This window comes from Rhineura floridana, chromosome 5, assembly GCF_030035675.1.
Source record: "Rhineura floridana isolate rRhiFlo1 chromosome 5, rRhiFlo1.hap2, whole genome shotgun sequence".
NCBI classification, from domain to species: domain Eukaryota; kingdom Metazoa; phylum Chordata; class Lepidosauria; order Squamata; family Rhineuridae; genus Rhineura; species Rhineura floridana.
Genome location: NC_084484.1, coordinates 44,183,890 through 44,208,721, shown reverse-complemented (window position 1 = coordinate 44,208,721; position 24,832 = coordinate 44,183,890). Strand labels below are relative to the sequence as shown.

Here is a 24,832-nt window from a genome sequence, read left to right as displayed (position 1 = left end):
GAAATCCAACATTCCAGCAGTGAATTTCCATGGGTGGCCTTGGGCCAGTCACCATCTCTTTGCCATACATACCTCCTAGGGTTGCTCTGAAAATAAAGGGGGGCGGTGGCGGTGGAAAGAACCTTTTACATTGCTTTGAGCTCCTTGGGGGAAGGGTGGCATATCAGTGTAGTGGACTAATCTCTGGACATACCCCTTGCAGATCTGTCTCTTGGTTTATCTATGTTAAAACTAAAATTCTGAATCATGGTGATGTTATAAACTTGTGTTGTTTCAGGACCTCAGGGCAGAAACCCCGCTTGGTGAACTGTGGCATCATGACTTCTGGGGAAGCAAACTTAGTAGCAATACCAGCCATAAATCTTATCGACCACTTACTGTATTAACTTTCAGGTGAGATGCTTCCAGGTTGCACTCAAGATAGCTTTTTCCTTTAAAAACAAATTACAGCAAAAAGGAAGTGGAATTTACTGAGATGCTACCTTTAATGTGGAGGGGTGTTTCATTTATGCTGTTGTACACTACCCCTCCAGCCATGAATTTAGCTTCCTGTAACCAGGCCCATGTAACTATGAAGGATCACAACTTGTGCGGCAGTCCCAGATTCTCCTGCAGTGGAATATCCTCCTGTGCTTTTCCCCTACTAGTAGGGATAGCAGGAGTATCACATAGATGCCAGAGGTAGCTATGACTCACGTCCAAATCACAGACGACCCTAGAAGTGCATCAGACTAGCTCATACCAACCATATGTCACACGTCTTGACACAGCCACCCATCACCATCCATATTTTACAACAGTTATAAATGAAAGGTTCTGGTTTTTTAAAACAAATTAACAAAATGTTGTAGGTTCTCTGAAAATGGATAGCCATGTAAATGAAATGGGAAAGAGTAGGGAATTGAGTAAGGTTACTTGCCATTGCAAGTAATAGAATAAATGATATGTTGTGCTGGAGAAGCAAGCAATATCAGTTTTCATCCAATTGCCCTGTACTCCATTGGCACAAGGTTTCTGCTCTGCCCTTCCGTTTGGTGTATAATATTCTTTGTGAATTATCCTTTCCTTTGTTCCTAGGGATGGACAAAGTGGAAAACTGGCAGAGTCCTCTGGGAAAATAAAGCTGTGACAGTGGCCTGCAGAATGGCACAGGCTTTTTGCACTGGCCCATCTATTATTCCAGAGTCCTGTGCCAACAGATGGAAGGCCAGTGCAGATCAGTCTCAGAGTGTGTCTCTCTCACAGGGAGCAGGTGTGCTGAATGGGTGTATCCAATCTTCCCACCCCCCACCTCAAATAAAAACATCCTGCAGACACCTTAATTTATCCCATCTGACTTATTCTTGCATATGAAGCAGAGTGAGCTTTGAACGTCTGGAGTTGCTAATGGGGAAGAGTAGAAAATATTTTCTAGGAGACACCTTAGAGGAATCTGTGTGTGTGCCAATGAGAGGAGAGTTCCTGTTTGCACTAGTTCCCCAACTTTCTCTCCCCCCCCGACCACTTGAAAATTGCTGAGGGTCTTGGTAGACCACTTAATGATTTTTATGTAATGTGCTGTGTTAGCTGCTGCATGCTTTGTTAATTGTATTATTACAGACAGGCTGAGGACCACCAGCCCACCAGCATGCAGCTCGTGGACCATAGTTTGGGAACTCCTGCACTGGTGCTTTCAGTCTCTTCCTCTTCTCTCTCCTGACCTTTGTTACAAGAAGTTCATTGCTGGGAACGCGGAAAGCTGCCTCACGGCGAGCCACACAATTGGTCCATCTAGCTCCGTGGCGCAGAGTGGTAAGCGGCGGTAACGCAGCCGAAGCTCTGCTCACGGCCGGAGTTCGATTCCAACGGAAGGAGGAAGCCGAATCTCCGGTAAAAGAGGTCGAGGTCCACTCAGCCTTCCATCCATCCGTGGTTGGTAAAATGAGTACCCGGCATATGCTGGGGGGTAAAGAAAGACCGGGGTAGGAACTGGCAATCCCACCCCATATATACGGTCTGCCTAGTAAACATTGCAAGACGTCACCCTAAGAGTCGGAAACGACTCTGCACTATAAGTGCGGGGACACTTTACCTTTAGCTCAAGATTACCTCATTGCTCACACTGACTGGCAGTGGCTCTCTAGGGTTTCAGATAGGAGTCTTTCCCAGCCCTGACTGGAGATGCCTGGAATTGAACCTGGGCCTTCTTTTGTATACGGAGCAAGTGCTCTACCACTGAGCCATGCCCTTTTCCCTTAAGTCTACCCGAAAGTCAGAGTCCTTCCTCTCATTAACTGGTTTCTGGTTGTGATTATTCAGTGCTGAGGGAAAGGAGCTCGTCATATCCTCATGGCTTCTTCCTACTATTTATACATTCTAGCAGTGAAAAACGTTCTGGAACGGTGACCTTGGAACCAGATCTTGTTCTGGCTCAGAACAAGTCATAACCATATTTTCTAGGAGACATCTTGGAGAGGGGAATCTGTGTGTGCCAATGAGAGGAGAGTTCCTGTTTGCACTAGTGCAGTAGTTCCCAAACTTTGTGTGGAGAGGAGGGGGGGAAAAGAGTGCATAAAAAGAGAAGGGGCTGAGCAAGAAGAAAAAGGAAGTAGAAAATGGACTGAAAAGAAATGATTGAAAGCAAAAGAGAAGAGCACATGAGGGGTGGAGGAAGTCTGTTTCCTGCTCCCTTCGGCAACCTGTGCTGGTTGCTAGGCCCAATGTTAAGATGCCTGCATGTGTGTTCCCCCTTTACCAGAAGAGCCTTGTCTGGTGAGCCAGAGCCAAAAGTTAGCTTCCCAGCAGATGTGCCCCTGCTGCCTACCAGAAGGCAGAGGGATGAGGCAGCAGGGAGGTCAGTCCAGTGCAGGTGCATCAGCAGAGCCAATCCAATGGTCCCACTGAGGTGCCCACACCATGCTGACTTCTCCCCTCCGCTTGTCCCTCCTGGTAAGCAGCAACGACACCCTTGCCAAGAAGCTAGCATTTTGGCGCTGCCCCACTGGAAAGCCCCTTCTGCTGTCTTTGGTTTATTTCTTCCATTTCTGCTGCTTATGTATCAATAGCATGTAGTTAATATTTAGTAGTCACTGCTGTCTTTGTGAATACATTCAAAGCAGCCTTCAAGAAATGTTTAAAATCTTTGTGCATTTAATCCATTCATTTGTCGTAATTTCTAACTTTGATGTTTCCCCCCCTTGTATAGGATTAATTACCTTTTAGCTGGAGGCTTCTACCCATTGGGCTTTCATGTCATCAATATAATACTCCATTGTGCCATCTCTGTCTTAATTGTTGATGTCTTCTCAATATTACTGGGTGGGCTTCAGTACACCAATAAAGGAAGAAGACTAAACTTTGTCCCCAAATCATCGCTGCTAGCTGCTTTGCTGTTTGCTGTGCATCCAGTGCACACTGAATGTGTAAGTACTTAATAATTCAAGTATTAAGAAGTTTACACGCACACACACACTGCTGATATACTTGTGTAACTTTGCATGTGCTTTGTATTGATTTAACAATTTTCTTGCAAATTACTAATCCTTCAGAGAAGATCTTGCTTGCAAAAGACATAGACAGCCAGTTAGAATGATTTGTTTTTATTATTATTCAAGGCAGAACAAATCAAACTATTGGAGGAAAGTCCAGAATTGAGGTGCATTAAGAACCTAAGTGATCAACTGGGCTGTATCCAGTGATGGCTTTGCACTAGTGAGAAGTGCTTCTGTTTGCATAAACTCGATATTCACCAATCCCTGCTATCCAGTTCCTGCCCCCCCCCACGTTTCCTGAAAAGTTGCTCTTGAAGGTTGGGGGACCCTCTGGAATAGGATGGGATATGGCACAGGGGGCCAGAATAGGTGGGGGGAAGGGCAAAAATCTGATGCGCTGCCTCACACAATCAGAAATGCTTTCAACTCATTCAAAGCCACAACCCATTGTCTTTCCTGACACAAAGACATCAGAAGTGGTTTGTACACTTAGTTGAGATGGTGATCCTCTTCACTTGGTGGAGGAATCTATATTTCTATTCTTTTTCCCTATATCCATAATATAATGTGAGAGCTTGGCACTCCCTGGTGAGAACTGTGTAAATGTAAGCCTGATCAGTGTGATCTCTGTTTAGGCACACCTGATTAATGTGATCTCCTTCCCCCTTTTAAAGGGAATTTTTTGAAGGAGAATCCTGCATTGAGCAGGAAGTTGGACTCAATGGCCTTAGAGGCCCCTTCCAAATCTATTATTCTGTGATTCTATGAATCCATGTTGAGTGTCTGCCTGCATGGTGAAGGGGAGGGATGTGTACCTGTTTCCTTATCATGTAAAGAGATAACCATTTCAGTAGCCTTAATCAAATGTTCTGATCCCAACCATTTAAAATTCAGCTGGGTGATCTTGTAACGCCAACAACCTAGCAATGGTAACAAGTTTCAAGACATGAAATGAAACAGTGCTAACTGCATGGTGTGGGCTCCACCTTGCAGTTATAACATTTGAAAAGGACAGCCATGTGGATTGGCTAGATTGTGTGATAAATCTCCATGCCAGCAATGGTGGCGGCCCTCAGAGATGTGCGGCACTGAAGGGGGGACTCTTAACATGTGATCTGGTCATGCCAGTGGCTGCCATTTCAAAAATAATATGGCTGTGTTGTGGTGCCTCATCAATGACTAAATGAGGCTTGTACCATCTGAAGGTAACCCTGATCAAAGGAGGTTGATGATTTAGCCTACCATCATTGAAGGTTTAGACTTGTAGAAAATGAAGCTTCTGTGTTTTGTAGGTCTGTTCTTTTTATATTTGTCTCTCCTGCTGTTATATGGAGCTTCCAGTGGTCTCCCATCCAGCTTACTGACCAAGTCACCACCTGCTTAATTTCAGCAAGGTTATAGCAGGGATTGCCAGTGTGGTGCCATCCAGATGTTGCTGGATGATAATACCCAAGGTCCATGACCATTGGCCATGTTGGCTGGGGCTGATGGGAGTTGGCTAATAGCATCTAGACTCTGCCAAATAAAATAATGAATTCACTTTGTGAATTATTAATTATATAAGAGCAAGACAATCTCTAGAGAAAATTAGCAATAATTTGATAAAAACAATTTTTTACACCAAATGCATTTAATAGCAGCTATTGTGCTACAATAATATTAGAGTGTCACATTAGCAGACATCTCCAGCATGCAAAAGCTGGAGATGATGAAAAGCCAGTTTTTGAAATAGCAACAGTCTTGGTTTTCAATGTAAATGGCATGTTTTGACATTATTAGAAATAATCTGTTTCCAGAGGGGTATTCCAGTTTCTTTTGTGCTGCTAGATATAAACACAAGGGATCTAAAACTTTTCATATGTAAATAGTTGTAGAAACCCTTGATGTTTATAGCATCTTAATTCTAAATGTCACTTCTCAGTCATTCTTGAGTTTGATTCAGTAGATAATATGTCTGACTTGGGCTGAGGAGATATGTCTTTAAAATACCCATTTACTGAGTGATGGGGCAAAGCTGTATAAAGCACTTTTGTGATGATTGATCTTTGTTGTAAAAGTTGCAAAAACTTTTGTTGCAAAAGGCCCCCACACATTTTGGGGAGTGTGGAAATGTCTGTAAGAACACCTTTCCACCATTTTGCCCATTTCCCCCCACGCCTGTCTGTAGCTATTGTTCTCCTCTTCCCCAAGCCCCCTTTGTCCCCACGGTGAGTGTCGGAAACCCTGGTGGACCTCCATGGTCACTTCGTAGAGAGGGGAAGGTTCAGGACCCTTCATTCCCAAGGCAACCATTGGCAGGGGAAGAGAGGTTTTGGGCTCAGAGAGGGAATGTCACAGGACCCAAATGAGAGCCCAATTCTTCTCTGAACCCAATTCATTCTTCGTACTCCCTGAAGAAAAAAAGATAACAGATGCCCTTTTATCCCAAGGTGACAGATTCGTGGATCCTTGTGTTGGCTGAACGCAGTTAGCCATCGCAGTCACTTCCTTGTGCCACTGGCAGTATTTGCAAGAGGTGGGGTGAAAGCATTAGCCCTAAGCAGGGATATGTGCTGCTCATTGCTGAAGCCAGTTTTGGGAGGACTAGGGGGGTTGGGTCATCCTCCCCAACATTTTCCAGCCGGGGGGGAGGTCAGTAAAGGGCCTCTCCTATCCTGCGTTCCCGCATTCAGATTCACATATCTGGAACTTGCCTAACAAGTAATCACCTTATTCAAGGGCTCTTCATATGTGCAGGAGCTCTCCATTTGGACTTCTAGTGCAGGAGAGGGCTACTACTTAAGGGAATGGGTACAATCCAGATGAAGTTAAGTGCTCTTAAGGCTCTTTGGTTTCAACAAGAGCGGGTGAATCCTTTGGTTAATTCTCTCCTATTGAGATTAAGGGGACTTCAGCATGCTTCACTTTGGCTGTATTGTGCCCACAGTTCACAAATCCCTGGTGATGTTGATGCAGTGGTTTGAAAAAGCAATTACCCTTCCATGCTACTTCAGTTGAGGGGAAACTTCTGTTTTGGTGATTAAATCCCTTTTCTTTCTCAAGATTGCAGGGATTGTTGGCAGAGCAGACCTGTTGTGCGCCTTGTTCTTTTTGTTGTCTTTCCTTGGCTACTGCAAGGCATTTAGAGAAAGTAAGTACTTGCACACTTATCAGTTTCTGAATAGATCTGTCCGTTCAATCATGGACATGAAAATGAGTACCTAATATATGGTGCTGGAAGGGGTGGGGGAACTGTTTCCTCTCTGGGGTCAGAGTGCTCCCAGATCTTGTCCTCACTCACCTCTCTCTCTTGTCACAACACATAGGAATTAGCATATGAATTAAATGTACGCATCTGCATCTGCATGTGTAATAACCCATATTTTTTCCATGACCTTTCTACCCCTTCTGTAACTGGGGGTATTGTGCATACATATATGACATTTATGGACCATGTGCATGTGTACTTATTATGGCTGTATACTATAGCCAGTGTGGATTTTTTGCATTCTGCAATGTTAAATTGAAATGACCCCCCATGCCATTGTCATGCTTCCCGTAAGCTCATTTCAAAACAAAACCTTACAAAATTTATAGTCCTGAATTCAGAAATGCTTGGTTAACAACCCTCTAAATTTTCATGGCAATACACAAAACAATCAGAGAGAATTGAGAGTTCAAAGTGGATTTTTTTCTGTCAGAGTTCTAATAATTTGTTGAAATTCATTAAAAATCAGCCATGTTCACAGAGTACCTGTAATCCTATTACTGACCTTGCCCCATACTCTGACCTTCTGCAGTTTAAAAGTTTAAAAAATGCCTAGCTGATTTTTAATTAATTTAAGAAATTTAGCATTGAAGTCAATGATAAGCCTGGGCATGCTCAGTAAGAACCAGTGGTCAATGTTCTAAAAGCCAGACTCTCAGCTGCTGGGCTTGGCTAATCAGGGGGCCACACCCACACCAGACCTTTATTTCACTTGAGACAGTCATGGCTTCCCCTAAAGAATATGTGGAAGCGTCATTTATGAGGGGTGCTGAGAGGAGACTCCTATTCCCCTGACAGAGCTCCAGCGGCCAGAGTAGTTTAACAGTCAGCCACTCTAACTGAAGGTCTGTGAGGGAAACAGGGCATTTCCTAGCAACACTCAGCACCCTTCACTAATTACACTTCCCAGAATTCTTTGGGAGAAGCCATGACTATCTAAAGTGAAATAAAGGCCTGGTGTGAATGTGGCCAGTGACAGCTTTGGTTTAAATTTGGGTGGGAGGCTACCAGGGCTGTGGAGTCGGAGTCGGAGTCAGAGTCGGGAGCAATTTGGGGTGGAGTCGGAGTTGGTAGAAATGTACCGACTCCGACTTCTTCATAAATAGCAAATGTATATTAACTAGTAATAACAAATTTACTGTAGCAAAATGGTAGCACAAGGCATTTCATCACCACCAAGTGAATCCAGAGCTTGGAAAAGTTACTTTTTAAAACTACAACTCCCATCAGCCCCAGGGATTGGGCTCGTGGGAGTCGTAGTTCAAAAAAGTAACTTTTCCAAGCTCTGGATTCACGTGGTGGTAATGAAATGCCTTGTGGTACCATTTTGCTACAGTAAATGTGTTATTACTAGTTAATATACATTTGCCATTCATGAAGGAGTTGGAGTTGGAGTCGGAGTCGGACAGTAGAAAAATAGAGGAGTTGGAGTCGGAGTCGAAGGTCTGGCGTACCAACTCCACAGCCCTGGAGGCTACATGTGACTGCTGTAGAATAAAAAGGTGGGGGAAATGATGAAAAGCAATGATACTGTTCACAATGTTTTCCTTTTGGAAAGGAAAGGGGCTTCCCCTCTGCCCAGTGCCCACCTACCCAATCTTCACCTCCTTTCCCTGCCCCTGCCCCAGGTCAGTTTCACCTATCCTAAACATGATTGTAAAGAAATAAATCCCATTGAACTCAAAAAGTATTGAAATGATCAAACCCACCCTCCCCTCTCCTCCCTCCCTCTTCCCACTTCCCTCCCCCTTCCTTTGTCCCTCCCTCCCTCCCTCCCCATCCTCCACTTCCAATCTCCTCCTTGCTCAGAGGCTCATGTTACCAAATTCTCCTAAGCTACACAAGAAGTGGATTGGACTGTGAAAGAGAAACCCAAATTGTGTTTGCATTTTTACAAATTTGTAGGCAGTACAATATCTCAGAGAGGAGGTCAGGTCTCCTGCTCCCCTAGTGCATTCACTATAGCTGCCCAATTTCCCTGCTTTTTAAAGTTTGATAGAAATATCTGTTTGTTATAGGTACCCACCTATATCAATAGGTACCTTCTTTTTTTTTTTTTTTTACAATAATTTTTATTATCAATAGGTACCTTCTTAAACCACAAGGATTTTTGTCTATTAGTGAATTTATATTGTGTTGTAAGCCTCCTTAGGGACTTCTGTGTAGGTTGAAAGGCAGAACAAACATTTTTTTTAAAAACTGATGGTGTAAAATGTGTGACGGCTTGCATCCTAAGAGCCGTGCGAGATGAGATCAAAGGCCCATCTAGTCCAGCATCCTGTTTCCCACAGGGACTGGCCAGATGCATCTGGGAAGCTTACAAGCAAGGCATGCTTGTTCCCCAACAACTGATATCCTGGAGGTAGTATATAGCAATCATGATTAGTAGCTGCTGATATCCTTATATTCCCTGAATTTGGCTAATCCTCATTTAAAGCCATCTGTTGGTATAAAAGGGTCCTCTATGTGAGTCCTACTTCACGTAGATATCTTCTCTCTGTGTGAAGTAGCCTTAAACGAGAAACAGGGGTTCGAACAGGCTGTCGGGACTCGTCCTGCCCCTCACCAGCCCTACTTCATGCCCCTCCCCCATGTGCTTTTGCCATTCTGGACTTCATCCTTGAACTGTGGTAACACCTCTTGCTTACCTGAATAGAGAATGAAGAGACATGCGTGGTGTGTACGTAAAAAAAAATCTTTAAGTTGTGTACGGTTGAAATTTAGCCTATACATAGTCATGCCTGTTGCTCTGCCCTCTTTTACCCCTGGTCCCTACCCGCCATTGGCATGTGTCCCCTGGATGTTTTGCTGTGAGGCAGTGTGGCCCTGAGCCTGAAAAACTTTCCCCACCTCTGGGATACACGGTTGCAAGTCCCACTTCTATTTATATAACACTGACTTTGGCAGTGCTGTGGTCACTGCTTCAGCAGTGCTTACAACTTGGGTCATATACTGGATAGTGCTAGGGTATAAATTGAGAGCCATCTCTGCTCATGTATTAACCTTTAAAATCAAAGCTCTCTATTAATTGCTGGAGAAATTGTGGATTCAACGTAGCAAAAAGGCTTTAGATGTAGATGTTCAGCCAAGTCTTCAACCCAAATAGACCTCAGTCCCATGATGACTTCATTGGAGCATAAAACGAATGTACAAGTTGCATGGCCTCGCAGTATGAATTTAATCTAGTTCTACAAACTAGATTCTCTTAGTTAAAATGACAAACACTTGTGGGCATTTAGTGATTTGGAACAAGAACCGAATGCTTTCCGCAAGTCTTTGGCATACGTTAGACTTGTGACCATCTGGTGAGGGTGGCAGAGTGCCTTCCCACAATATGGTGTACCAGTTTAAACTCGATTCAGGTGCCAACCAGGAATGAGTTCTATTCTCTGACAGGAGATTGTGGTGGGAGAAGCAGCGTAGTTGTAGGGAGTGTGCTTCGTTACCCTGATTAGCACATTTGGCATGCGTGCAACTGGACTGGTAGCTGGCACTTGCTCATTACTTTACATTTTCAAAGCTAATTGATTGAGAATAAAAAGTTAAATGGATTATTTGGCTCTGATGGCATGTATATTCTGTTTTTATACATTTACAAAATGCCCATGTTGGGGCTCATAATGAAGAATGTGCATGCATAAGGATTTTTTAAAAAAATGCAAAAGCCTCTATTTTCAAGCCTTGAACATCAATGTACTTATTTAGGATGGATGGATGTTTCTTGCTGGAGTATCTTAGTTCTGAAAGAGAAGAGAATGCAGTTACTTCTTGTGCTTCACGCGGTAAAAGTGTTCCTATTTAGGATGAGCAGAAAATATTGACAATATTGACAATGTCTGGTCTAGACATTGCATTAGCTGTACGTAAGGATGGGCATGCATGCATGCAGTGAGCCCTACCCTAATATGATTTGGGAGCATCATGTAGGGAGTGTTTTCTTTATTCAGAAAGACATGCAGGCACATAAACATTTAGGTTAACAGGGGAAACAGCAGCTTATGGTGAGTGTGTTTACACCAAGAATACAGCAGAAAGGGAAAGATTTAAATGCCACCCAACAATGTGATGATCCTCATCCAATTCAGTGCTCTATGTCTGCTTTGAAAATAAATTTTAAAAGATAGGAGGTCCAATCATGGACCTCCATTGTTTTGTCTAGTTTCACCCTGAGTATTGACATTTTACATGAGTTTTCCTTTCAGACTTACGAAGAGAACTGTGGATTTTGTACTTGGATGGGTATCCTTACTTGAGCACAGAATGCAAAGTGAGAACAGGCTCTGTGTCTGTGACCTTGAAATTAGTAGCATTATTGAGTCAGACACTGGAAGGGTTTTATCATGGAGAGGGAGAGAGAGAGAGAAATAGCATTTTATGAAAAGGCTTTAGAAAATCCTCATTTGGTTGTGGGGAAGGAGCCAATTTTAATCACAGTATTTTAGTTCAGAAGGATCTTTCTGAATTGTTTGCTAGATCTATGTACAAAATATTACTGTCTAAAAAGCTTGCACTGTACTCTTCTAACCTGTTGCAGAAGCCTGAAATTTGCTAACAGATTTTATTGTATATTAATATTAGGCAATAACTTGCTAATGGAATGTAATTTCAACCAGGAAAGCAAACCAAATTTTCTCTACATTCCAAAACCTATTGACAAAGAGCATATCCTTGAATTCCAAAACAGCTTTCCACCTAGGACCAATGTTAATTCTCCAAATACTTATGCATGTTGTAAGTTTATTTTCTTTATGTCCTTTTTAAAAAACTGACAGGTAAAGAAGGAACCCAGTATTCTATTGCCTGGGTCTTGCTCAGTGTTCTCCTAGGTGCTCTGGCCATGCTGTGCAAAGAACAAGGCATCACAATACTGGTAAGTCTTCTTTATCAGTTAAACTTTTATATTTCTTAGCTGCCAAATGCAGTACAGTGTTAAATAAAATCTCTTAATATAGCAAGATATGTATCTTGTATCATGTATCGCTTAGGTTTCCTCCCAAATAAAAGTGATAAATAAAACAACAGTCTTAGAAAGCTTGCCTCTTATTTTGTTCAATGGTTCCTATTAATTAATTACTTAATTAAATTTATATCCCACCTTTCCTCCAAAAGGAGCCGTAAAACAATTAAAACATCTAAAAACAAATGCTTTAAAAACATCTATTGCAGGGGGCACCAACCTTTTTGGACCAGAGGGCGCATTTCAAATTTTGAGAGGGTGCTGAGGCCATCAGTCACAAAATGGCTGTCCTGGGGGCGTGACATAAAGCAAAAGTAGAGCATAATCATGGTAAAGTTTTTCCCATAATTGTATTTCTATACTAGATAAGGATTGACCTGTTGAATTTCTGCCTGCCATACGGCTGTTAAAGGTACAAGAACCCTGTTTTTCACCAGTGCCAACCCTAAACCAAAGTCTAGCTGTCATCCTTTACCCACTTACCTGGAAGTAAGCCCCATGTAACACAAGGAGACATACTTCTGAGTAGACATGTATACCACTGTACTGTAAGTTAACTATACAGTGAATTGTTAACGAGTCCCTGGTTTTTAACTCCTGCAAAGCAGAAAACATGCCTAAGCCTCTTTGCAAAGTTTTCACTTTTGCCTTTTTGGGGGGAGAAGGATTCTTTAACATCTACCCCCATCTATTGCACAGTAGTATTTGGCAGAAAATAATGTCTAGGCAGTAACTGATCTTAGACAAATCCAGCACAGGAAAGATGCATCCTAGTTGCTAGGGAAAAGGAAGGACAAACAATGGAGATTCCAAGGACTAGAAAAAAAGACAGAAGCAGGAAAAGTGCACTGAAAAGGAGGGCAAAATAGTTCTTTAGGACCCTATTGCATAGTGTCCAACCAACTCACTTATCATTCACAGCTCTAACTTCACTCATTGGCTAATAACGCTGCCAGGCAGGAGCAGCCAGGCTGGCTCATTTCACAGAAATAGCGCAGAAAGGTAACTGCTCCACACCTTTCTTTCTAGGAGGGTTAGAGACTTATTTTTTTGAAGTGAAACCTTTTAAAATGAAGCCTGGGGGGGCACCACTGAATGCCTTCACCTGAATGCCTTCACCAGACAATGGGTTGGCGTACTCTCATCAACTGCAAATGCTTTAAAATTTGGCCTTCTCCAGTGCAGCTGTACTGAATTCTGATTTGTCTACAGTAGTTCTGTAGATTTCTGGATCCACTGATTCAAAAGAATAAAGATCTAAATGAAGCTCAGATAGTAGTATTTCTTTTATCCGCAGACCAACCTTACATAATGATGTCTACCGCTAATTTTGCTCTGGCGGCAAAGAATCTTAGAGCCAGGCATATTAAAGCTTCCAATTAACTTAGGCGCTAAGTTTATAGAATTTTTTAAACTAAATATGCGTGTATAGTACTACTAAATGTTTTTTGTATTTTATTGATGTTTTTTAATGACTGTGTTCCTTCTGTAACAGCCAATGGCTATGCACAGATTTAATAAACTAAACTAAAACAGTAGTTCTGAAGCTAATGTCCCAAGCCTGTCTGAATGACACTTGATAATGTACTACTAGGTCAAGATTTGCACAAGTGGCTGTTGCCTTGTGCTCCCCTTTCTCTAAGGAATTAACAAATTAGCCCTCTTAACATAGGCCCTAATTCTGCCTCTCATGCAAGGAAGACATCGTGTGGAATGCTTCTCATAGTAGTGATGCACAACCATACATGCAGTGACAGTGGGAAGTTATTGGTTATACTGAAGACATTGCTCCAGCTGCATCATCTCCTAAAGGATGGTTTGGGTGACTATGAATGACTTGCAGTGAAACTTGGGCATTCCTTCCCCTGCCCCCCAATTCCTTGTTTTCATACAAAAGGAGGAGAGCTAAATCTTCCCCTTTTATTTTAGAACAATCCACACTTCCATGCTACATACAAACATGGCGAGACTGGCATGTTTTAACCAAAGTTAATTTAAACTGTGGTTTGATGCCCTGATTTGTTCCCCAAGTTTGTATATAACACGAAGCTGAGGTTTGTTCTAAAATGGGAAGCTTTCACTCCTTTATGCAGGGAGGAGGAAGAGCACATTCATTCAGAATGACCTAAATCGGTGGTTCCCAAGCTTTTTCCCCCATGGACCACTTGAAAATTGCTGCTGGTCTTAGTGGACCACTGAATGATTTTTCCGCCTGTTGTAGCAATTGTAATACACTGTGCTAGGTGCTGTACAGTTTTTAATTGTATTTTTGTTCTTGTTGTTTTGTTCTTGTAATGCAATAAATTACAAAAAGAAGCAATAAAAATACAATTAAAAACAATATGAATATTTAATATGGACATGCCGTGGGGCACCTGAGTGAAACCCGTGGTCCCACTGGTGGTCCACAAACCATAGTTTGGGAATCTCTGACCTAAGTTATAATTATGTAGACCGTGTAGAGGTTTTTATAATTTAAGTGGTATACAAATTCTGTTAGTTAGCTAGTTAATTAAACTTTAAAAATGGAGGAGGACGTTAACAGGAAAAATTACACAGGCTGGGCTTTTCCCCTGATGCTATATTGGCTCTAGGATGTCCTAAGGCCAAAGCAGTTATTAAGCAGCGTATTTGGGACACTGAACTCCAAGAACGCTTAGGTTTGGCCACACTTTACCCAGATTTTAGGGATAATATGGTGGCATTTGCACCTGCAAATTATTGAATAAATTTCACTATCCCTAAATATAGGAAAGCTTTTATGCTAGCCAAGTTCAATGTTTTACCTTTTTTTATTATTCTGATTCTAACAAAAACTCCTGGCAGATCTGGCTTATTTTATCTAGAGTACTTTTCTGACCGGAATCCCTGGGTCACAAAGAAAGTGGCCAGCTTCCTTGCAGCTGCTAATTGACTGTCAGAGAGTAATGACTAAATAATAATAATAATAATAATTCTCAATTTTAATGTTTAATATCTTCATGCTTTACAAGGAAATCTATTGTGGTTTGTTTGGATAATAAATAAATACAATACAAATTAAAAAATAGTTTAGGTCCGGTTTCTCCAACTTGGTGCATGTTTTGGACTACAACTCTGATCAACTCAAGCCAGCACAGCTGATGGGAGTTGCAATCCAAAACAGGTTGGATAGGCTGGTTTTTTTTGGTGATCATCTGCACTGAGCCATAAGAGATCTACACAGATTCAGAGTAATTATCGAGGTGTACAGCTTAAATACAGTATATACTAAAATTTAATTGGGAGAAATCTCTCCCTTCTCATCCTTACCCCTCTTTCACCTTCTCTCTGATTCATTTTATTTCCTGTCTTTTTAGGGTTTGAATGCTCTTTTTGATGCTGTGGTGATTAACAAGCTCAATATTTTGGACATTGGTTTGAAGATACTACGCAAAGACAAGTCACTGGAGGTGATTCCATTTAACTTTAGAGTTAAAAGAGGTGCCACTTTAATCTCATACAGTTAAGGTTTAAGTGTTAGCATCACTAGCATAATGTTCTAGAACTTACATACAGCAGCATGAAAGATAGGTAATGAAAGATAGGTAATCCAGTAAATGAGATTGTTCAGAGGTTAAATACTATGATAGAGCATTGTCTTAAAAATGTGAGTGTTCCTGATTTCAGCACACAATGGGAGGCAAAGTGGCTTTTGGTTCAATGGCTCCACCTCCCGGCCTGCGTCGCAGCACCCGCCCCGCTCTGGGAGGGAGGGAGAGAGAGAGTGAGGCAGGCAAAGCCGTGGCTCAGAGGGCGCTCCGTGCCCATGCTGAGGGGGTTAAGCAACTGGCTGCTGCGCAGGCTGCCTTTTGGCTCCACTCGACTCCGCGCCGTTCTGTGCTGTTCTGCCTAGAGTTGGGGCTCGTTCTGCCAGTGGGAAGATGGCGATGGAAGGAGCGAGTGGAGAGCCCAGCTCCAGGAGCCAGGGGGATCCGACAGCAGAGGTAAGCAAAGCACAGGTGCAGGGTGCTCTGTGGTTGCTTGGGAGCTTGCTTCGTGCCCGCTAGGCTATGCTTTGCTCTCTCTGCCACGGGCTGGCTTTTGAACGGGGCAGGAGGTGGCACATAGAGGCTCCGCGCCAGCTTCCAAGGCTGGGAAAGCAGAGTGCACGGCCGAGGGAGGAAGTGTGGGCCCAGCGTGTATTGGGGGAGAGCGTGGATATGGCATGCCTTGCATTGCTGGGCTTACTTTAAGGGGGGAGGGGGCTATTCAGCATATAGAGGAGGGGGGTGTTAAAAAATGATCTGCTCCAGGTGTCAAATACGTTAGGGTACGCCACTGCTCCCAGGAGTACTTGGAGATGCCAGGGATTGAACCTAGACCTTTTACATGCAAAGCAGATGTTCTGTCACTGAGCTGTGGTCCTTCCCCTTGATTGTGAACGTTCATGATATCTCAGTAGTTACATTTTCACTGCCCATGGTCTCATGCTGTGCATAACAAGCATTTTTATCACCTCCTTAAAACTGAGCAGGTGGATGAGGCTAGTTTTTGGAACCTGAAATGATCCATCATAAAAGTGTATGCAGAGTTTTATAACAGCGCCCTAATGTTCAAGAAGGGTATTGTGTTATCAAACACAAAACACTGACCACCTGAATTGAACCAAAGGACTTTCTGCATCCACTCCTCTGCATTACTTGCAAGCGAGTCCTGTTTATTTCAGCAGAACTTACTTTCAAGTAAATCAAGGATTTTAAATTTAAGATTAGAACACAGCCCAACCCAGCAATTTGGTCTGAATATTTCATTACAGCCGAGGGGGGAAGCTCTTTGTCCATATAGTCACTGTATGCCCCCCACCTCCACTTGAGGGGATCGGGCAGCACATACAAAGCATATGGGACACTTGACTGGGCATCAAGGTACAGAAGTTAACCCTGGGTATCTCTGCCTCCACAAGTTCCTGCAGCCAGGTAGGGCTATTTTTCTTAACTTTCAAATCAATATATCCTTTACACACACACTCCCCAAATTAATCCTTTTGGAATGTTAGAACATTTCCTTTGTGTTCTAGATACATGGACGATGGTTTAATGCAGAGTGTGCCATTTTGCGGGGAAATGTTAATCTTTTTAAAAGACAAGTGTGTGTTATATTTAGGCACAGTGAATTAACTGTGCTTTGCCCCATTAATTAAAACCCTGGCTCCCTCCACCTCGCCCCATTCCCTTGGACCAGTAGAGAGCATGCAGTAGGCAAGGGAACTGTCTAGAACCCTGTTAATAAGCCTGTTAGGTTACCAACAACTTTGTGGATCTTAAATGAGGAATCAAGGTTCAACTTAACAGATAACACAAAGGAAGACTTCTGAAGGAAGGTAAATAGCAAGATAGAACTTGTCACAGCTGACTTGGGCGAGAAGTCCCTAACTGGCATTCCTCAGACATTGCCAAAGCAGTGCTGCCATGATAATGTTTGAGTGTGGCATCCCCTCCCCCATTCCAGCATGTTGTACCATTTGTTGGGGGATGTGGCACCCCAGCCCAGCCCCCTTGCCCAACAGATCAGGCAGAATACAACCACTTCTATGCATTTTATTTAACATGACATTTTAATTTTATTGTGAGCTGCCTTGCAAAGTCCTGTTGGGTGAAAAGTAGTAAACCATCTAAAAACAAAATAATAAATGACCTCCATATAGCTGCATGAATTAAAAAAAAACTTTGGTGAAAAAAAATAAAGCTTTAATTTGATGTTTTCCCTCAAAATCTGAAACCTGTGTGCTTTTGACATGTTAGCAGTCTAATTTGATTGATTTTGGTGTTATCAGTTGTCAAATGCAGTGAACTGCTGCCAGATCTCCTGTTATACAATTGCTGTCAAATGCAAAATATTGCAGCGTGTCAGCTTATTTATTTACTGGTTAAACACTGTTGCATGTCATCTGTCAAATGCAGTAAAATGCTAAATACAATACCATGTGGCCACTGAGTAAGAAATGGTATGGCGTGATGACTATCCAATACTTTAAATAACTGCTGTCACCATGATAAGTTCTTAATTTTATAAATTAAGGATGATTAAAGCAGTGAGAGTACTCTTGTGTCTGACGTGCTCAATAAAACATATGTGTGAGGCGGTTTCACATTCTGTTTAGAAGTTTGCTTTGAGATGCAGTATGCCTGATCAAAGGCTTTGATAAAACTATGCATCCTAAAGTATATTGATTTCTACCAGGTTTCAATTTTTAGCCAACATGTCTACTTGGAAGCAATCCCCAATGATTTCAGGGGGACATAGTTCCAAGTGAGTATGCTGAATATTGGGACCTATGTTTTGTTGTAAATCTTTGTGGAGTAGATGGAACAGCAAGATGACTTATTCCATGTTCCTACAGTTCCCTCTTGTGTCTGTAATACTAGAATATGGGATACTAATAATATGAAGATTTACAGAAGAAGTTCACATTGTTATGGGCCGCCTCTATTTTCCCCAATGGATATTGGTCATCCGGAGTTATTAATATTCAGTATATAAAAGGTAGTGGAAATGTAGTATGAAAGGCAAGCCTTTAGTTAACCTGTCCTTTTTTCCCTTTGGATCGTGTTATTTTCACTTTGAGGCAAATGTTCTCAGTAAAACATCAACAGGAGATAAGAATTCCGGGTGTTCGGCCAGCCTAAGTGCTTGTGACTGATAGAAGTGAATTAGGTTAAAATAATAGGGAACAGGCTTAGGATGAAGAATTAGAACTCAGATGCATGCTGAAGGGGACCAATAAGAGTGTAGCATGGACATGAGTATGCAAAGCCTAGATGGAGATAAGTAAATACTATAAAAGGCAGTCAGCCGTGAAGATCGGGGTCTGTTGTCTCTGACACTGACCAAAAACAGACAAGAACATCTGCTCTGGGTGTTGAGATCCACACACACCATGGGTGAGAATATTCCTTTACTGAGGTGAAGTGATGTAGGCAACATCATGAAATGTATTAGTGTACATCCCCCATGTAACTGGGCTGTGTAAGATCTGGATTCTGGTATATGGTTGTTCACTTGTAGCTATGAATATGTAGTTATATGTTTATACTAAAAAGGAATAAAAAAGAGTTTCCATTGTTGATCTTTCAGTTTTTTACCTGAGACATCCCTAGATTTGAGAAGGCTCTCAAGTGGGATCTCTGCCCACTTGGTTTGCCTGTCTAACTGCTGGCAATAACAGTGGAAGCTTAGGTGACCATGTGATGTTCCTATATTAATGTATATATGGTAAGTGTTGGTTGTTTAGAAGATACATGGTAAGTGGAGTGAAAGAGGAGGGGGAGTGAATGGACAGTAGAATGCTAGATGATTGGCTGAGTGTTTAAGATGGCTGAACGTATAAAAGGAAGAGAGAGAGTGGAATCTGGGGGAGAAGAGAAAGAGTGGGTTGTTTGGTGGGTTTGAGAGAGTGGTTTACCAGGAGAGAGTGGAGAAGGAGGGGGGTGGAGTTTGGATTAGTATTGAGTAAAACCATATGCTTATGTGCCTTAAGAAGAAATCTTGTTAATCTTGTTAGCTTTGTTATCTTTAATAAATACTTAATTTGGTTTACCAAAGGCCTGATCCTTGGCTGGGGTTTCACAGACCAGAAGGGAGGGTAAGGTAATGACCAAGGCTGAAGGGAAACTGTAACAAATGGTGGCAGCGGTGAAGAGAATAACAATACCAGTATTCAGAGTCTCTGGGAATACTAGTATTAGGACGTGACTGGTGGTTGCCTAGCAGGGGGATCTGTTGAGATCTGTGCTAGAGCGGGGAGAGAAACAATAAAAAAGGACAGTCCGGACTGGTGGAGTCCCTGGTGGTGCCTAGTGACAGGCAGTAGCCACGCGCAGGTAGGAACCTGACAGGGAGAGCCAGGGAAGGGCGTCACAGACATTGTTTGTCATGCAAGATCTGGGTAGACACGGACCGAGGGGAGATGCAAGAATCCTCAATCTAATGCATAGCTTCACGGATAGAGATGGTTCGAGGCCATCTCAACATCTTTATCCTATACTTGTAGTGGGTAGGGTTGCTATAACGACAGGTGCTTCACAAACTTTATGTCGCTCTCATGTGGTTCACAGCTGTGCAACTTAATTTGGGCAAAGATTCAAATGGCACCATGATTGATTCCTATATGAAGGCATCTTCCTGCAGTTTTCCCAATATGAAAAGTATGAAGCTGAGGAGAGGCTTTGAGACCTATTTTCTTAAGAAATCCTGGATTACTTGGGCACAGAATTTTGTTTTTCTTCTCAGTGCAAATTTGCATCTACTTACGCTGCTTTATAATTTGTTCTGTTTCTCATAATCCTGGGTAGTGGCAACAGGCAATACAGACCAAGCCACTGGGGGCAGTGTGGAAGCTGGCGTTGAGATTGCCCACATAGGTTTTATAGAATTTTCATAGCAAGAGGGATTAGAGACTTGCTTTATTTAGGAAAGGCTGTTATTCTCATGATACTTTGTTTGTTTGTTTGTTTGTCTAAGGAGCAAATCAAACCCCCTTTGAAGCAGGCCAGGATGTGTGTTTTAAAGTGTCCCTCCATCCAGCCCTACTGGCTTCGGCCTGCACACTGACACCAGTGTCATTCCAGCGACATGGAGTTTCCCATTCTGCCTGCTAAATATGTGGGTAGTGTCACTGGTGGGATCCCTGCTGCAGCAGCCCACATAAAGAGGAGGGGGTTGGCACTGGGCCTGATGGCTGTGCAAGCTCCAGGTTGCCGCAGCAATTTGCCTCACTCCCACCAGACTTCTGCCCCAGCTGAGCACCAGGGCTGTGGATAAGACAGTGGTCAAGCTGCTCCATTAAGCCCCATTAGGCAGTGGCTGGGGTTTGAGTTGCGCACTTCGTCTGTTTATACCCCACTTTTCCTTCAAGGAGCTAAAGACAGCATACATGGTTTTCTCCCCATCCCTTCCCTTCCATTTGTCTTCAGAACAACCCTGTGATGTAAGTTAGGTTGAGAGATTGAGAAGGCCCAGGGTCACCCTTCATGGCAGCATGGGGATTTGAACTTGAGTCTCTACCATCTTAGTCCATCACTCTAACCTATACACCGCACTGGCTACTGTGACTTTCCTGCACATCTGTAGAAAAGTGGAATATAAATGCAACACAGGGCTGCTTAGACAATTGGCAGAGTTTTTGTGAGAAGCATACTGTTATCCATACCCTACCTGGCCTGAATGAAGATCCCATGTCATTTAACAACAGAATGTCTTTTCTCACCAATGAACCGCTATAGTGTGATACACCTACCAAACTTCTTTCTCCTGTGTGCCTGTTATAAGCACAGGAGCCCTTGCTGAGTCAGGAGATGGCAAACCTAGAGAAGCACTAGCGCTACCTTGGTTTTTTTCTACTACATACTTTCCTCCCACCCCATCTGCCTTGCCTTTACATTTTGAATTTCAAGTTTTTAAAAGAGAAAAGTTGTGATGACTTGACCTGTCTTTTTCTTCTCCCCCTTCCTAGAGCCTGGTGGTGTTTAGAAAAGGACTTATTTTCAGGATGACTCTTCTGTTATCTGGAGGAGCCACCATGCTATATGTGCGTTGGCGGATTATGGGCACAGGGCCACCAGCATTCACTGAAGTAGATAACCCAGCTTCATTTGCAGACAGTATATTTGTGAGGGTAAGTCGCAAAGGTATTGCTTTTCAATGCATAAAAGAATTAATGACTGAAAGAAAGAGGAGGGGCCATATGTGACTGATAGTGCAAATGCTTTGGATATAACAAGTTCCCCCATTCACTCTCTGACAGGTCCAAGAATAGGCCTGCAAAACCTGTCTGCCTGAAACCTTGCTTAACTGTTACCAATCAGAGTAGACAATACTGGGTTAGATGGACCAAGGTCTAATTTGGCATCAGGTGGTTTTATGTGTTCATACATAGTTTACAGGATTTAAAACATCAATAAAACATGATAAAAGCATTATTTGTTGAGGATTCTGAACAAATTATGCTTTTATAACATTGATGTTTTAAATGGGGTGGTGGTGGAGAACCTTTTTCAATCCAAGGGATCCATTCCTCGTAGGCAGGTGTGTATTTCAGGGGGGACATTCTGGGATGAAGTCCCATTACTTTTTTTTTTTTGCAGATGGTCCCCTCTCAGCCCTCTCCGGGCATCCGTCTCTCTGTCTCTATAGCTAATCAAGTGCTGAACGTGCTTGCTTTTAAAAGCTATGCGCCCTTTCCTCTTGCCTTAGGAGAGATGGGGAGAATTGAGCAAGGTCAGCAGTCACTACAGCCAATCAGCAGTCAATATGAATCTCCTTGCATGCTAATTGGCTCCCAGTGTCCGTTGTTGTGGGGAGGAGAGAATTACAAGGAGAGAGAAAGTCAGCAAGAGTTAAGAGGGAAGTTTACAGAGAAGGCGAGGGACAGCCCAGCCTGATTTAAGACAGAGTTTGCATCAGAATCTTACTAAAACAGAAGGCTTTCAAACTGTCCCACGCAGATTCATAGTGGCCAAAGCGCAGGGTGGGTGAAAAAAGTCATTTTGGGGATGCGGGTGAGGGGAGCATAGGGCTCAGAGTGAGGCAAAGCACTGTTTTCTCACAGAGAAGGCACCCTCGATGGTGCTTTTGCAGATTTTCTGTGAAAAGTGGATGGGGGAGGAGAGGCAAAGGGCTAAGAAACATGGGGGTATTTTATAGATGTGACTGCATGCAAGAGAACTCCTTCTCACAGCTGATCTACAAAGAGCAGGTTTCTTCCCCTTGTTGAATACAGGCAGCTTCTCTCTTTGCCCACTCTTCTTTCTCACAGACAATCTGCAAAAAGCACAATTGAGAGAAAAAGAATTGCTTTACAATTTCCCTTGTATTTTACAGGCAGGCTTCCTTCCTCCTCTCTTCAGCCTTTCTTACTTTGCCCCCTTTGTGAGGAAATGCCACCTCACCTCACACTCCACTCACTCTTCTTAGCCCTTTTCTCTTTCCCTGTCTCCCCACTGCCCTCCATGTTGGCTGCAGTGACTCTGTGCAAGGAGAAAGAACTGCATGTCAAACAGTGCCCCTTATATTTTGCAGACATCATGTGTGAGAGAAGTCCTGTCAGCTGATATGCAAAATGTAGGGGGAAGAAACTTTTTTTTGCACATCAGTGGTGAAAGGGACCTCTCTTTGCATGCAGTGATACCTGTAAAATACCAGCTTCTTTGTCCCAACCTCCCATGCGGAGGAGAGAAAGAACCACTTTGCTAGCCCTGTGTTTGGTGCTTTGGGAAGTGCCAAGCACCGGGCTAGTAATGCCCCATGTGCAGTGATTTCCAGGCACCAGATTGGCAGCAGGCTGTTGTGGCTTGCGAACCCCCTGCAAGGGGTTTTGCTAGGTGGGTTGGATAGCCCATTTAACACACACACACCTCCATTCTTCTTCTTTTTTTTTTCAATAATTTTTATTCAGATTTTCATAAAACATACAAGACAAAATCATAAAACATTCAAAGACAAAAAACAAAATCAAAAATAGTTAAACAAAAAGAAAAAAAGAAAAGAAAAAAAAAAAACAAAAATAAAAAATAAAGAGTAAAATATTGACTTCCCATTTGTCAAAGATCAAATCAGTTATAAGTCTATAATATATAGCAATCCTGTCTCTTAAGTCATATTATAAAATCACTTTCCTCCAGTAGTTATCTTACTTAATCATCAAATCTCATAAACATTACTTTATTCTTTCCACAAAAAGTCAAAGAGAGGTTTCAATTCTTTAAGAAATATATCTATCAATTTTTTTTTCCAGATAAGCATATCGATTAATCCATCTCATTACTAATTATGATAATCTTATTGTCATAACCATAGTCAAAATAAACATTTCAATTAATCCATCACATCAGAATCTGTTAGGTTCAGTAATTTCAGTAGCCATTGTTCTATTATCTCTATTAGTTCCATTTTCCATCTTCCATCTTCAGTAGTCTTGTTAAGTCCAGTAATTTCAATATCCAATCTTCCATTATCAGTATTCCATAATAATCTTGCTGTCAAAGCCATAGTCATATAATAAGAGTCTGATGGGAATTACCTCTATCCCAAATATTTTCTTGCCATCCATTCTGAATAAGTTGCTGAAATACTGCTGTAAAATCATATCTCTGTTCTTTTTTTCAAAATACACTGGGTCATCTCTTAAAAGTTTTTCCATTGTCACATGGCTGCAGTTAATTCCATAGATTTTCTCTATATTGGGCTCCATCACATCATTCCAGTCCAGAAGATAATCCATGCCATTGATAACTTTATCTCTAGAATCTTCATTAATTTCTTCAGAGATAACATTGAGTTCCAAACAATAGATTTTATTTCTAAAGTCCATAGACTCCAAATCTTGTTTCTGTTCCACGTTTGTTCCAATCTCCGGGATCTCCTCTCTCACAGGGACCCCTATTCCAGTCTCCAGGGTCTCCTCTCTCACAGGGACCCCTGTTCCAATCTCCGGGGTCTCCTCTCTCACAGGGACCCCTTCCAGGGTCACCTCTCTCACAGGGACCCTTATATCTTTAATCTCCTGCTTCATTTTACTCAATTCAATTTTCGTTATCTCAATCTCATCCATTATTCTCTGAAACATAGTTATTTCCAGATTCTCAGCCACTTTCTTAATTGCCATTTTAAAAGAAAAATATAGGAAAACCACTTCTTATTTCAGCAACAATTGGGTTAATACTCCAAACTTGGTGACATCACAGTATAAACAGAGCAGACAGCCTTATCTCTCCAATAGTTAAGTAAACAAAATGCAGTTCCCAGGATCGAAGCAATTAATGGCAATCGTCAAGAAACAGATTCGTCAAAATAAAATAGACCAAAAAGAGAGTAGTCTCAAAACAGTATAATATTTTTCAAAATAAAAATCTGGAATAGAAATCCCTCTTCTGTGTGTATCTTTAGAATGCAAATCCAGGACAGCTTTTTGCAACAAAAACAGAGATAAGCTATTAATTAGTGCGTAGCAGAGAGAAGTTACGGCTCCCCAGTGAGATGTCAAAAACCGATCAATCTGGCAAATCTCTTTTAAACAGCAACAATTTAAGTCAAGTAAAAGAAAAATATAGAAAGAAGGGTGCTTGCCTGTTAGTGCGTTCTCTCTTAGAAGATAAGATGAACATTCGCTTTAACAGATAGAGCTTGCTGTTGAAAATCCGT

At 42.2% G+C, this 24,832-nt stretch overlaps 1 protein-coding gene across 2 annotated transcripts in view; it reads left to right on the top strand.

Moving 5' to 3' along the window:
* Window positions 1-24,832, top strand: part of TMTC4 (transmembrane O-mannosyltransferase targeting cadherins 4) — a 67,089-nt gene that overhangs the window by 22,989 nt on the left and 19,268 nt on the right. For both annotated transcript variants that reach the window (XM_061626597.1, XM_061626595.1), the window contains 6 exons: window positions 278-393; window positions 3,185-3,401; window positions 6,513-6,600; window positions 11,490-11,587; window positions 15,013-15,105; window positions 21,147-21,308. In XM_061626597.1, the coding sequence (XP_061482581.1) occupies window positions 278-393; window positions 3,185-3,401; window positions 6,513-6,600; window positions 11,490-11,587; window positions 15,013-15,105; window positions 21,147-21,308 (774 nt within the window). The remainder of the gene's footprint in view (window positions 1-277; window positions 394-3,184; window positions 3,402-6,512; window positions 6,601-11,489; window positions 11,588-15,012; window positions 15,106-21,146; window positions 21,309-24,832) is intronic.